General features: G+C 36.3%; 1 protein-coding gene across 4 annotated transcripts in view; it reads left to right on the top strand.

Moving 5' to 3' along the window:
- The window catches only part of LOC149159685 (uncharacterized), a 60,930-nt gene extending 46,118 nt beyond the window's left edge, over window positions 1-14,812 (top strand). For all 4 annotated transcript variants that reach the window (XM_089436544.1, XM_089436542.1, XM_089436543.1 and 1 more), the window contains exon 3: window positions 12,972-14,812. In XM_089436544.1, coding sequence (XP_089292670.1) covers window positions 12,972-14,548 — 1,577 coding nt within the window. In that variant the 3' untranslated portion in view covers window positions 14,549-14,812. The remainder of the gene's footprint in view (window positions 1-12,971) is intronic.
- The last annotated feature ends 1,194 nt before the right edge of the window (window positions 14,813-16,006 follow it).

Below are 16,006 nucleotides of genomic sequence, written 5' to 3'. Positions count from 1 at the left end.
TCTCAGAAGCACCCATACCAGAATCCGGTACTTGGGTTCGAGAACCCCACCCCCGGGTTCGGGAACCCGTGCAACAAGAAAAAACATTTTGATCAATTTCCCTTGGCCATTTACTACTCATTGCTTTCATAGGCTATAATAAGTTTATCTAGTGTGAAGCAAGACTTGATATTACGTACTTGCTCATATCACACCACGACCATTGTAGCAATAGACCTAATCTTCTTGGTTTTGTCTTATCTAATAGCTTGCAAGAGACATTAAGCAAGATGATTGGCCTCTATCCTCTTGCTATGTCATTTTTTGTCTAGTTAGGGATATTTTTTTCCTTTTCTATGTAACCAAGCACCCTACCTTCCAACACGTAGGAAAAGGTAAGATATTCTTCAGGGCTCAAGGGCGTTCAACAACAAGGCTCAGAGCCGTTACAACAATATATTTGATATATTCTCAACATGTCACCAATAGTAATTGAACCTAAATGAGGAGAATAACAATCATTCCTCCCAACCACCGAAGATAAACCTAATTGACAAGTCTCATTAGGAATGTGCTTGACAAATCTTGCAATTAAATGTTCTCCCATGTGACTCAACTCACTTTTTGACACATCATTAGGAGATCATCACCAATCATAACCCATAACCTTTTATAGTTGGGAATGGAGTTTGCCTATGCTCGAAGATTTGTGCCTGCAATGTCTTTGGAAGGCCTTGTATAAGTCATCTTTATTTGAAAGTCATGATGTATATTCTTGCTCAAATCTTGGTACTTTAGAAGGAATAATGCACCATATATCTTCTTGCTCAAATCTTGGTACTTTAGAAGGAATAATGCACCAAATATCTTCTTGGCCTCCTTTCTATAAACATTACATCCCTTAAGGTAAAAAAAAATGGAAATGATCTTGGAATTTCCTTTACCGTGGTCTTTTTTATTGGGTTTTGGGTTAATGTTGAAGTACAAAAGTTGTTTTAGAAGCTTTTTGTCAATTTAAGTATTGGAAGTATGTCTTTGTGGTGTATTCTTCATCTTTATTCTAGTTTATCTTAGCCCTAATTTTGTCAACTTTGTCTTTATATTCTCTAAAATCCTATGAAGTTACTCCAAGTTTCTAACTTGGGTCAATTTTTATGGATTAAAATGGTCACCCTCTAGTTCCACCCTGGTTTGGCCAAGCTAATTTCTGAGAAGACAGTCCTTTTTTTTCTTTTAAATTTGGCATTGAGTGATCTATTCCTCTTTGAATGCAAGAAACAGGATTTCACATTCTTAAAATTGTGTAAATTCAATCTTTTGATTTAAAAAATAAAACATTTAACTTGTAAGAAAACTTCAATGGAGTCCCCAAAGTCCTGCCAAGAATCTTGGTTCTCTTTTTTTTTTCCACAGAAAAAGTCCATCCTTTTATTAAAAAAAAGGGGGGTTACATAAAATATGTAAGCAAAACGCCAAGACTGTATCCGCCAGCAAGCGGGGAGAGTCTCAGCCTACTACCAAACCTGCTCGCTGACAGTGCAAGCCACCGCATGAAGGAGAAACTCCTCCCAAACCACACGTTTCATTGAAACACAGTCAAAACTGCCCGCAGCTATAACAAAGCAAGCCACCGCAAGAGGAAAAACTCCTCCAAATCCAACCGATTCGTTGGAAACAAGACCACGCGGGAGTGAACGCTATCAGGGAAAAAGCCTCAGTGATCCACAATAAGCATTGAGGATTCTGAAACCGCTGCAGAGAAGAGACTGGAACCACTGCCTGGGCATCCACAAATAGGGAAAACAGCCCAAAAATCTTGGTTCTCTTACTTGATCATGTTACTAAATTTAACTTCTAAACTCACTTATGAAAGTAGCCAATTAAGTTTGCATAAAAGCTATAAATTTGGACTTAAATTTTATCTAGTCCCTTTTAATGATTCTACCAAGTACACCTACGGTCTACCTGCCCTTTCCCACATACTTTATTTCAAGTTAATATTTTATGACTCCATGATAGGATTATAATGAGACAAACTTTGTTTTTATGGGTGAACAATGAAACCTGATACATTAGATCTTCCCTCTTACTCTATCGCTACACCACTCAATCATATCAAATTGTTTGCAAAAATCCATTTAATAGTTGGATGTAATTGGTCCAGCATCCCCCACAACTAACTTTACCTAATGGGATCATGCGAGGCATGAAGAGAACAAAAGCCCCATCAAGCAAGATTATTATCCAACACGGGGCAAGATGATCTTACCTGCTATCTATGATGGAAGAGACCGGCCAAGAGCTACCCTACACATTTCTCCTCCTCTACCATCCTTAGCAATGGTTTGTCTAAAACCTATCTTGTCAGTAATCGTTCATTAAGGATCTAAGCCAATTTTTGATGATTTTGTTCTATTGTAGTAAAATGATATCTAGTTTGATCTCTGGGATAATATTTTATATAAGAGTTCATCTATTGTCTCTAGGGGCAGCTTTAACATTCTAAATTTTAAGGTTGAATTTTATGGGCTGTTTTCATCAAAGTCCTTGGTCAAGATTGTAAAGTTATTATTTATTTTCAATGTGTGGTATAGAAGTGTTTGAAAAGGAAGCAATGGCCTTAATACCCCTTTCCCTTGTAAATATTGTGTCCCTATCATCTACACTATGAGATGCAAAATTTCCACCATCTTATTGCTTGCATTTGGGATTAGAGTCCACATTTCATTTAGTTTTTGGTTTTCCTCCATGATTTACTTGTCAACTTAAGGCCCTCAAGGAATTGTCCTGCTGTCCCTGTTAGTTAAGTATCAGATATGGATGAAAGTACTACTGGCTCAGCCATTTATCGCTATTCAGTTTATCTAATAGTGAAGTATCAAGTATGAATGAAAGTACTATTGGCACACCTGCTTATCACTATTCAGTTTATATAATAGTAAATTATTAGATACAAATGAAAGTACCACTGGCACACCCATTTATCACTATTCTTGTTGGATGCTCTTCAATTGAGCCTTTAAGAAGTTGATTCAATTCCCTAATTCATTCTTTATGCAAACATGGAAGAAAAACTTTCATGGGACTAAGTGGGAAATTTTATTGTATCACAAGAAATATGGTAGCTTGGGGATGAATTCCATGGGCATTTTTTTTGCATACCAAGTGGGTTATTTGAGCTATTGGAGGTACATGAGGAGTTATGGAAGTTGTTGATTTGAGCAAATAAAAACATTGGAAGTATCCCCCCAAAGGGAAACATGGTCTAAAGTGTTTGGAAGTTGGAACTCATGACCTCCTGATTACATCCATGCTAGGTAAAGTTGATGGTTCCTTTGTCTTTTAGAGTATTTACGGGGCTTGGAAAATGTGCAAATTCTTTCTAAAATTGAATTGAAATTGACTCAGATTTGGAATCATCTTAACTGATCATTTTCTTAGGTGGATTAGAGTATTTGTAGAATGAAACTTGCTATGGGCATTCTTTGATATAATTCCCAGAGATATTTTTGTAAGGACATCCAAATTAGTAAAGAATTGTCTGTCTTCCCCAACCAAGATTGGGTTGCTATTGGAGGGTCTCAAGAATATTTAATCTCCATGACATAGATAGGGTTGTCATTGTCAAAAATAATGATATCATCTCCTAAATCTCTTTTGTTTAATCTCAATATCACATCTAGGCACATGATGCAATCAATGCTCAGAGACTTTGTTGGATATGTGACTTGAGTGAGACGTTAGCAACAAAGTTGCATTTATGACTTGCCCCAAGGTTAACATGGCTAGTGACTAGTCATTGATGAAATCACCACCAAAGTCAATGTTGATCAGGACTAATGGTTTTGGAAATGGGAACTCATGACCTGCTGATTACTTCTATGCTAGGTAAAGTTGATGTCTACATTGGCTGTCAGAGTATGGGGATTGGTAAATGTGCAGATCCTTCCTATTTAATTTAAATTAACTCATATTTTGAAATCGTATTTAGTGATCACTTTGTTAGGTGGATTATAGTCTCTTGGCCCAAGAAGGGAAATTGCTATGGGGCATTCTTTGATATAATTCTAAGAGACATTTTTGCAAGGAGATCCAAATTAGTGAAGACTAGTCTGCCTTACCCAACCGAGATGGGGTTGCCATGAGAGGGTCTCAAGAGTATTTAATCTCAATGATATAGATAGGGTTGTCACTGACAAAGATAACAATAATATCTCCTTAATCTCTTTTGTTTAATCTCAATATCAAATCTAGGCACATAACGCAATCAAAACTCAGAGACTTTGTTTGATTTGCGACTTGAGTGAGACCTTAGCAACAGAGTTGCATTTGCAACTTGCACCAACACTAATATGGTGACAGTCACTAAGGAAATCACCACCAAGGACGATGTTGATCATGAGTAAATTGTTTGTAGAACTTGCAGAGAAATTGGTCTTGCAACCTTGCACAAGTAGACACGGAAATATTGACTAGAGAGATTGGAGATCTTAATGTGCCTCGTGTTATTTTCTAGGAGTTGCATTTTCACTCCCACATTGTACTCATACTAGATATATCCTTTATTCCCATTGACCTACTTTTGTGGTTATTCATTGGACGTCAATAAAATTATCTTATCTTACTTATCTGACACATCAAATACAATACTTACAGAGAGTGAGCGGAAAGTTCCACTATTGTATACCCTTGAAATGTTGGCAAATATTGAGCTTTAAGTATATTTGAGGGATTTAACTGGAGATAAAGCACAATTTAGTCCTATACAACCTGATGATTAGAGATAAAACAGAATAATACAACACAATATATCATAAAAACTCGAAAAATATCTCATCCACATGCTGTGGTGAAAATTAAAGAGATCCTTGGCAGTTGCTCCACCAAATAACAATACAATAAGAGAATACTCAAGATGAGGTCTAAAGTTGTACATTAAGGGCACAAACCCAATTATGGTGCAAATACCTTCCCCCCAGGTTTTCATATATAAGGTGTAAACTTGGGAATATGAGTCTCGAGGGCCCCTATACATACTGCATAACACAATCTCCACAAATATGCATCCACATGCTCTGGTGAAAAATAAAGAGATCCTTGGCAGTTGCTCCACCAAATAACAGTACAATAAGAGAATACTCAAGATGAGGTCTAAAGTTGTCTAACCCAACCCAATATTGCCAAACTCAACTCTGCCAAGTATCACTGTGTTATGTCAGTCAAGTACTATCATAACATCAAGCCACACAATGTCCTTAGGGTACTGTTTTCATCAAGAAGCTGTCATGTACAAGGAACACTGTTATGTACCAAAAGACACTGTCGAATACCAAGTGCACTCTGGTGTAGATCACTGTCATGCCATAATTCTGGCAAGATCAGATCATCAAGTGTACCGTACCAAAACTCCTTGCCTGAAACAAACAAATCCTTGAGCCAAATGCAAGAAAGATTAACGAGCCAAAACAGATGTAAATCATTCCAAAAGATCTCTCGCCTGATTTAACATTCCACCACAAGAATGAGAGTAGTAATTTCAGAGAATCAAGAGTAATCGTTCAAGTGCTTGTCTTGGGAAGAGGGTCAATGCCACTTTATAGTCTTCCTCTTGGATAGAAGGGGCTCCAAGGAGACATTCAAATTCCTATTTTGAAGGGGACCACATTTGAAATTCAAATGTATTTGGAGGTAGAGACCCCTTAAAGGGTGTTTAGATTTGAATTTAATTTATCTTTTAAAAACAAAACCCCCACATGCCTTTGAGTGTAAGAATAAATATTCTCAAATAATCCTTTTGCCGCAAGGTATATTATTTGATTTTTGGTAAGGAGCCTTACGTTGCATTGACCAAAGAAATGATGCTACCTCAACACCCTTTGTGGTTTTTGCCCACTACTTGGGTCCTCTATCTTCAAATAGCCATAACTCACAAACCGTGAGGCCTCTCGTGGCGTGCCACATATCACCGGAAACAACTAAATGAGGAGAATCTATTGATAATGATCTTGAGGTCAATTTCACTGCTCTTCATCTTCAAAAACCACGATGAATGCGGAGTATGTCCATCGTCCAGGGAACCTAAACCCTAGAGCTAGGGTTTCCAGTCCTCTTTCAATGGAGCTTCCAACTTGATGTAATTCAGACAAATATGAGAGCGTTTACTAACAATTTGACATCAAGACAGATGTTTAGTCAAAGTCAAACTCCAGGGTTGACATCAATGACAACACCATTCAGCAAAGTCTAGACACATTTGCTCTAGTTCAACACGGAATAACCACTTATTACATTAGTTGTCAAAGGAAACAGTTGTAGTTGGTTGCTATGGGGTTTTTTTGGCTCCTTAGTCCTAATTGCATGCTTGTCTTGCTGAAACACAAACGCTCCATATTCTGGTGTACATTGTTGCAGGGTAATAAGTGATAGTCAACAGAGCTGGTGATATCTTTGATCCTGTGGTACTCTATAGCAGCTAGTGGTATCTAACTTGGTAGTACTCAATGATCAGTGATACTTAGTTGTGCTTGATGGGTACTGGGTACTTTTTTATATGCCAAAGAATTCATTTACCAGTTAGGTTGAACCTATAAGTTAAATCATAGTGATGTGATGTACCTTTCTCTATTGATGTAGATCATAGTGCTAAAGACGATTTTGAAAATCTGATAAATGGTAACGGAAAGGATATTGGACTAAGGAATGTTGGATAAATGCAATCCTTATAGAGTCCAGTATGGCATTGTTTCAGGGTAATAATTGATAGTCAACAACGTTGGCGCTATCTTTGGGTATATCACTTGGTAGTTCTTGATTGTCAGTGATATTCAGTTGTAATTGTTTGGTGCCAGACACTTTTTCATATGACAAAAATTTTATTTATAAATTAGGTTATGCATGATAGTCAACGGAGTTGGTGCTATCTTTGATACTATGGTACTTAGTAGTAGTTGGTGTTGTGTCACTTGGTAGTATTTGATTGTAGTGATATTCAGTTGTGCTTGATGGGTGCTAGATACTTTTTCATATGTCAAAGAACTTATTTTCCAATGAGGTTAGGCCTTCTAAGTTAAATCAGAATGATGTGATGTATTATTCTCTACTGATTTAGGTCTTAGTGCTAAGGAATATTTTGCATAACTGGGAAATGATTATGGAAAGGAATAATGGAACAATGAATAATGGTCAACATGAAAGGATTTATTAAAGAGGTTTGTAAGAATATTGAAATGTGAGATGCACTTTTAGAGTGTTTGGTATATCAGTTTTTCAGAGATTTTATGGATGTGTGTTTTCACAAGTTTTCAACTGCTTTTTCTTCACAAAAGGTAGTGAACTGTGTTACTGAGCTGTGTCAAGGTATAACACTCTTATAAGTACTATACATAATGTGAAATACTGAAAATGAGGAAATGTGAAGCGAACAAAGTTCCTTCTAAAAATTAATTACTCCAGAAGACTTGGAATGTATAGATATCCATGAGGATACAAATATTATATATTAAATATGAATAAGAATGAGAATAAGAATGACAATGAATTACAAATGAGAACGAGAGGCTTGCTTATATACCAAGCAAGTGTCTCTTCATGAAGAGTCATGTCTCATTTAGACATGCCTCTTCAACCTAATTACTAGTTAACTAATTATTATTTATGATTATTATCTTTTTCATTATATTTATATTATTTATATATTTTATTCGTTACATTGCCTCCTTCCTCAAAAAGCTTTGTCCTCAAAGCTTGTTGATGACAAAAGGCTTGATCTCTTTTTCGGCTTCAAACGTCTTTCTATCTTGGAACAGTCATCTTCGTTGATACAAGTTGATATGATCTTCTTAGTGACAAACAGAATTGTCGCATTGAGAAGGGATCAGACCATCCCAGATTAATCTTCTGTATAGTATTCTGATCACTAGAACTTTGTAACGACTTGGCATCATAAGACGAGATTGATTTTACGTCATTATTCTCTGAAACATCAATTTGTTGTTTCTGGTCTGAATGGTCCTGATACGTAGATTGGTTGAGTTGTCTATTCTCACGATTTGGATGTTGATAGGGAACTTTTTTGGTTTGACTTTCCCTTATTGGGCATGTGGCAATTTTTATATTTTCTTCTGGCGAAGATGTTGTTGAGTTGGTTATGGAACATTCACTTGGGATGTTCATTGTCTGAACTGCAACATCTACGTGTGTCATTTCTTCAACTGACTTGTCTTCTTGAGTTGTCATATTCATTGGATCGGTATTTGTTGTTTTGTCATCAACTTGAATTCCTACATTTAATGCTTCCTTCTTGATAAGTTGTTGTACTTGGTTTTCTAACAACTTCTTATCCTTCTTAAGTTTCTTAATTTGCGTCAGCAATTTTTCACTATGGATTTTAAGTCGGGAAACTTCTTCATTTTTATCAACAGTGATTTTATTAATTTCGTTTTGCATATTTTGTAATACTTTTTTACCTTCTTGAGAAATTACTTTTGAAATATCTGAGATATCTTCTGGCATTACTGAGTTTGGTTCCAGTGTAAAATCTTGGAGCGTTATTTTCTTCTTTTTGTAAGAAAATGTCAAAAACTTTTTTTTTGTATTTAGAATAAAGGAACCTAGAGTTTCCATCCATGGTGATCCCAAAACAATGTCACTATCGTTAGAATATAAGGTTTTCACGGTGAATTGTGAGGTAAAAGTGTAATCTCCAATACTTAGGTGTAGATTGCTTATGTCATATTGTTTGTCATATTCGCCAAGAGTATTCTTTTCAACTATATTTGATTCAGGAATCACCAATTGGTTAGCACATTTAGGACTAACATAATTACTTTTTTCAGCAGCACTGATAGTGATTATGATATCTCTTCCTGCGAGCGATCCTTTGATTTTAAATAATGTATCAACACTTTTACTAAAGGTTTTAGGAAACCTTTCATTACTAGTCTCCATTTTACTCTTTAAATATTAAATACCTTTTTAAATCACTCTTTTTTTTTTGTTAATTTTATATATTCTCTTAATCTATAAAATATATTCCACTTCTCTCTTATAAAAATCTACTATTAATATATATATATATATATATTTCAAATATTCTCTTCTTCTTATTCTTCTTTTTTTTTCACTCTTTTAATAATTTTTTTTATATAATAATAACTTTTTTTTCATATATAAAAATAAATTATATATATTATATAATTTTAATTTATATATACTTTTTTGAGACCCACTTTTCCTTTTATATGTAACTATATAAGGCTTATATAGTATCCTTTTTTATAATTATAATAATATTTTTTTTCTCAGAAAATTTGGATGAGACGTGACTCTTGGTACTGTCACAATCTTTAGATTTGAACGATTAAAATTATTTAGATCACACCTTTTTTCTCCAATGTTATCAAAATATCTTTTACTTTTAAATACCATGGGCTATTACCATGGGTTGTTTTTAAAACCACGGGCTTCTCCACGTAAAAAGTTTTAAATATACTTGGTATGAGATTTTGTATCCGTTTTGTTTTTTCTTTTACTTTTTTTTTTCTTCTTCTTTTTATTTTATTTTATTTTATTTACTTGTATATATATATTTTTTTTGGTTATTTTTTTTTTTATGGCCAAGGGCCTAGAAAAACGGAGAAAAGGAGAAACTCCCAAATTCTGAGCAAAATGCTTCAATTGTACGGCAACAAGGTTGACGAATTTGGATAGCCAAGGACCTAGATAGGAGAACGAGCTCTGTGCATCGGTTAAGCAACCTAGAGAACCAAACTGCTCTGATACCAAATGAAGCGAACAAAGTTCCTTCTAAAAATTAATTACTCCAGAAGACTTGGAATGTATAGATATCCATGAAGATACAAATATTAAATATTAAATATGAATAAGAATGAGAATAAGAATGACAATGAATTACAAATGAGAACGAGAGGCTTGCTTATATACCAAGCGTCTCTTCATGAAGAGTCATTTCTCATTTAGACATGCCTCTTCAACCTAATTACTAGTTAACTAATTATTATCTTTTTCATTATATTTATATTATTTATATATTTTATTCGTTACAAAATGCATTAGCTGGTTAAAGATAGATTGGATATTAAATTTCAATTAATAGTAGAGAAAGCCATGTAGTGTACTGCAATCATCTCTACTAGTGCATACCTTGTTTCAACGATGATGTTATATTTAGGATATATCTTTATATAAGGCTTTTATCCTGTGGAGTCATACATCTCTGCTTATTTGTTGTCCTATATGATTCTGTGGGTCATATATCCTAGATTGAGTCCCTCCCAGTTGGATCAGCTTAGGTCTTGAAATCCTGAAGATGATCAATTTTGACACTTGAACCCATTTATTGGACTTTTCACTTTGTTTGATTTGAGTAGTCCTTCCCAGGTCTTAAAATCCTTGTGGATAGTCCTCGAAGATCAAACCAGTGTAAATACTCGGCTCAGTGAAACACTTGATGAGGCCAGAGGTTAAGAGTTTGACTTCGACTTTGCAAAAACTTGGAATTTGGCTAATACAAGTAGGGACCACTGAGTTTATATTTACTGTTTGGGTTAACATAAATAGGGCACACTGAGTTTTTTGATGGGATTGCAAGTCAGATTGATTATTGACCTGTGTTTAAACTCAACGAGTACATGTGGACCAGAATTTGACCTGTGATTACTCCCAAGTCAAACTCATACCTGCTGAGTCACACTTGTGGGCAGTGAGTTTGACTCTCTGAGAGATTAACCTGCCTCTTTTTTACAGGCCAAGCTAGGTTTAACCTGCAAGTCTGGGTCTAACTTGGTGATTTTTGTAATACTGGAGTAAACCCAAAATATGCCTAACCACTCCTAGCTTTTTCCATGTCATTTCATCAAACTTAAGCCCTCTTTGTGCTTCCAGTTAGGAAATCTAGACATCTCAAAATTTCCACATAAAACTTGAAACACGTAGAAATTCTTTCAAATCCAACTTTTGGACAAGAAAATACCAAAAATAGGCTTTCTTGGCACTGAAACAACAAAAGGCGTACATGTGCAGAGTCCAGATTGTTTGACTGCGCCATTGTTCTGCAGTCTGCACAGTTGTCCCAAGCTCTAAAGTTGTCCCAAGCTCTAAAAATACATTTCTGGTGCTATATTGCAGTCCCTTTGGAAGACTCACCTTTCCCCTTCTTGAATCTCAATAAATTGTCTATAATAGAAGCATTAAACTTGAGCTTTGAAGTCTTTCTGGTCTGATTTTTTAAAAGAATCACGGGTTCAGAATTTTTTGTTTTAGGTATTAGTCTGCAAAGGACTTGAGAGAGAATATTTGCTATTTGTGTGCATGACTAAGAGAAGTCCCTTATGAGAAGCTAATAGTTGATGCAACTTATTGAATGATTTATTGTGCTAGATGGAGTTAAGTGAACGCTTTCACTGATATATTCGCCACTCTATGCCAATTGGCTCATTTGGTCTCATCTTTTCCAGCTTCCTTTACACATACTTCACATGTAAGAAGAGGCTGGACTTAGTCACTTGGAGGATCTACCTCATAGTATGATTGATTGAGCAAGATATTTGGTTAGAGGCTTGCGTATTTTACTTTTTTTTTGCATTCATTTTCAGCTTGTTTTCTGTTTATTTTATTTTTGCATTAGGGACTGATTTGAGGGTCTCATCTTAATCTTTTTCCTTTATGTTCACTGTAAATTTCTTCTCAAATTTATTTGCACAATTGATCAAGCCTAGATAATGGTTTTCTTTTATTTGCTTTAAAATAACAGATTATGAGAGAAAATCTTAGTACGATTAGGGCCTGCTTCTATAATTCTAGCTAGTTTAGAAAACTGTAGGCAATTTTCCTTGCAGCTAATTTCACTCCTGGTCTTAGAGAGTTCTTGCTAGGAAAATTGATACAATGAACTACAGAACTATTTAAGGGATATTGGGTTCATCTAATCAACTAGACATTATAATATTGAGACATCAGTACATAAGATCTAGGAATTTTGGAGAAAGTAAAATTACAAAAGACAAGTTTCTTGGCAGGGTTGCTTTAGTGTTGTGATATGACTGTAAGAATATCCAAGGCGAAGTTTAGGAATAAGCTTTATGGTAAGATTAGTTAGTGTAATTTTTGGGACATAAAATAAGTAGACAATATTACCTCTGAAGGATGTTTTCAACTCAATGAAAGTGGAATTCTGATCATAATCAGATATTTAATTCTTACTTGCATTTTCCATTGAGGAAGTTTTCCAAGTTGACTTGCTTTGATATGAGATTCACAGACGTGTACATGCTGAAGATTTAAAAAAAAGATGCATTGGGGGATATTGAGAAATAATGGGATTGGTGTGTTAAATTCAGAATTCACTGCTCTATTAATGGGTCAATTCAAGTGTTTGAGCTTTATGACAATCTTGAATGGCTGGTAATCTGTTCATTACTAGGATCATTAGCAGTCATTTTTCAATAATTCACCCTTTGGTCTAAATCTCTATCTCAACATTGTGCAAGTGTTCAGGTTGGTGAAAGTAAGAAGTGAGATCATGATCAAATAGCTAGTTACCATTTCTGTTCTTCATTTGAGGGCTTTCCAGGTTTTTAGGCTTCTGTTGTTTGGAGTTTATGAGGCATGTATATCTTTGGATCTTGAAAAACTATGTTTGCAGGATGCATAGTTATGAATGGGTTTGTACTATTAAATTTTTGGTCTGAGTCTTAATTTTTAAAAAGGTGGTCATAGTTTAGTTTTACTTGTAACGTAAGTACTTTTTTTTTCTGCGTTTTGTATCTAGATATGCATATTTTTGTGGAAATTAATTTATACAAACTCAACGTCAGGCTACTTTTACTGGTTTTAAAATGTTGTCCTTGGTTCAAAAAGATGATTTTCCAAGCTGCAACTTGAAAATTCATTACAATTCGATCCTAACAACTTGAAAGCTGGCATTCATGTGTAAAATATGTGAAAACTGATATCTGCAAATGAATTCTATGCAGAAATTGGACACACGTCTGGTAAGCCAAAATCTTCATGGGGTAAAGAGGGCCACAGAGGCCAAGTGGTGGTACAGTATCCACCCACAATTGAGGGATTAAAAGAAGCTGAACGGCTTCATGAATACTTCAAAGCAAATGCTCGTGGTCGAGATGAATGGGATAGTGTTCATCCTTTCTGGCATGGTTTACCTGGACACGAGGGGCTTGAAGAAAGTCCTGATTTTGTCAGACTTGATAAGGAAACAAACCAGCAAAAGAGAGTTTTGTATGGTTATCTAGCAGTTCATAGGGACACGCATATGGTACCAAAAAAGAAGAAACGGAAATGGTGTGTAACTGTAGACAAAAAGGAAGTGAAAGCTGGAGCAGCTGGACAACTTGATTCACAGGCCCCTGCATCAGTGGCATCAGATGCTCAACTTGAACCACAGGTCCCCGCATTGGCTATGGCTGCTGCTGAATTTGAACGAAAGCCCCCTACATTGACTGTGGAAGCTGCTCAACTTGAACCACAGGCCCCTCCATTGGTTGAAGCAGATGATCAACTTGAACCACAGGCTTCTGCTTCGGCCATACAAGCTGCTTCACTTGAACTACAGCTACCAACATTGTCTATACCAGTTACTCAACTTGAACCACAGGCACCTGCATCAGCAATGGTAGATGCACCTTTTAAACCACAGGCTGCTATATCAGTTATAGGAGATGCGCATTTTGAACCACAGGCCCCTGCATTGGTGGTAGATGAACAGGTTGAACTTGTCCATGCATCAGCCATAGCAGCTGCACAACCTGAACCGCAGGCCCTTGCATCAGCATTAGAAACTGCACAACTTGATCCACAGGCCCCTCTATCAGCTGTAAAAGCTGTGCAACTTGATCCACAAGTCCCTGCATTGGTGGTAGAAGCTGTGCAACTTGATCCACAGGCCACTGCATTGGTGGTAGAAGCTGCAAAACTTGATCCACAGGTCCCTGCAATGGTTGGAGCAGCCACAACAGCTGCACTACTTGAACCACAGGCCACTGCATCAGAAGTAGAAGCTGTGCAACTTGATCCACAGACCCCTCCATCTGTGATAGAAGCTGGGCAACTTGATCCACAGAACCCTGCTTCCATGGTAGAAGCTGTACAACTTGATCCACAGGTCCCTGCATTGGTAGTAAAAGCTGTGAAACTTGATCCACGAGTCCCTGAAGTGGTGGGAGCAGCCATAGCAACTGCACAAAGTGAACCACAGGCCCCTACATCAGCAGTAGAAGCTGTGCAACTTGATCCACAGGCCCCTGCATCTGTGGTAAAAGTTGGGCAACTTGATCCAAAGGCCCCTGAATTGGTGGTAGGAGCTGCACAATTTGATCCACATGTCCCTGCAATGGTGGGAGAAGTTGCAAAACTTGATCCACAGCCCCCTGCATTACTGGGAGAAACTGCACAACTTGAACAACAGGCCTCTACACAGTGTGAACCACAGGGACCTGCATTGGCTGTAGCAGCTGTGCAACTTGAACCACAAACACCTGCGTCAGCCATAGAAGTTGCTCAACTTGAGTCAGAAGCCCCTGCTGTTGAGTAAATTCAATGTTTGTAACAGCAAATGGAGAGATTGCTTCTCCACTATTCATTTTTGTTCTTACAAATTACCTCTTTTTGATTCAAGAAATTTAAGATTGAGACGTGTACTAGAAAGAAAACACACGAGCAATTGGTTGGCATAATCTGTTGAATTTCGTTTATATGTAGGTTGAGCTCATTATGGTACTACACATAAACCTGGATGCATGAAAGTGGTTTTGTGAATTGAAATGTTAGTAATATGGAGATTACATTTGTTGTTTTAGATGAGGAAGATGAGATTGAGAATGTGTAAATTCTGCATGCACCCAATGGATGGCCTTATTAAGGGGACTATAATGCTTCTTTTTGGTATAACTGGTTTGGTTTTGATATCTTCTGAAATATATTTGGAAAAACATTAAACTTCGAGTGACATGCATCTTAATGGTTTGAATGCTTTGTTTTTTAACAATGGGATATTTAGAAGGGTTTGCACTGACCAGGCAAACCTGTATTGAGGTAATCAGAGGAATGATGGGCAACTTGACTTCAGCTTCTAAGTTCTGTAGGGACAAGATGAAATGATTGCAGGAGTTTTTCTTCTCCTTTTTGTTGAATGGGAAGTTTTTGCAAGCATTGAGAGGCTCTGCGAACTATAATAATGGAAAGCTTAAATTGATCAACACACCTTACCTTGTCAGACAGTAGACCATGGTAGTTGTTATTATTTCAGCTTCACTAGAGGAGTAACTTCTTTATTCGTTAGGTATAACTGAATATTAGGTGGCATGCTAACCTTTGATTAGGAGCTGAATTGCAGCATGTAACTTAAATTGACTTGCTTCACTTCTCATTTGTCCATGTTGTCGATGATTTCTATTATTCTATAATTAGTTAAATCAGGTTTTAAGCTTACTTACAGCATATTGTATGATGTTTTATGCATTGAAAACTTTTTAATTATGATTTTTGAACTCACACAAAACAATATTCAAGCCTGCGGAGACAGGTCGCGAAATGGAAACTGTTTTCAAGTCCTACTACCTTCAAGGCCCGTGTGTTGGCAAGTGTAGAAAATTGAATATATGCAATTATTGCTTCACAAGATTCCTGATTAACTTGATATATGCAGAACAGTACCAAGATCACTGAATGTATCCAATGCTGCTCATGCCTGTATATGATTAATCATACACTAGATTTTCAAAATTGAATTGTTGAATTACTGTGTCAGAACCTAAACCTCTGTGAGTGACTCTAGATCTAAAGAGGTATTAGTTTTGATAGTTAGATGCTTGACATGGCAAACATTTTCATCTGAAATGTTTGTATCTTTAGCATTGTACACTCAGTTTGGACACATTTCATGTGTTGCTAGAAACTCTAATGTAAAATCGATTTGTACAATTGTAAGCTTTCTTGCGTTTTTCCTTTAGTGCATTGATGTTTGTTTCAATCTCCTTGACTTCCGATGTGA

Source organism: Pinus tabuliformis, chromosome 5_2 (genome assembly GCF_031772625.1).
Source record: "Pinus tabuliformis cultivar Carrire ecotype Pingquan chromosome 5_2, CPIR1, whole genome shotgun sequence".
NCBI classification, from domain to species: Eukaryota; Viridiplantae; Streptophyta; class Pinopsida; order Pinales; family Pinaceae; genus Pinus; species Pinus tabuliformis.
Note: the sequence above shows the minus strand (reverse complement) of the source record. Positions and strands in the feature narration are given on the sequence as shown.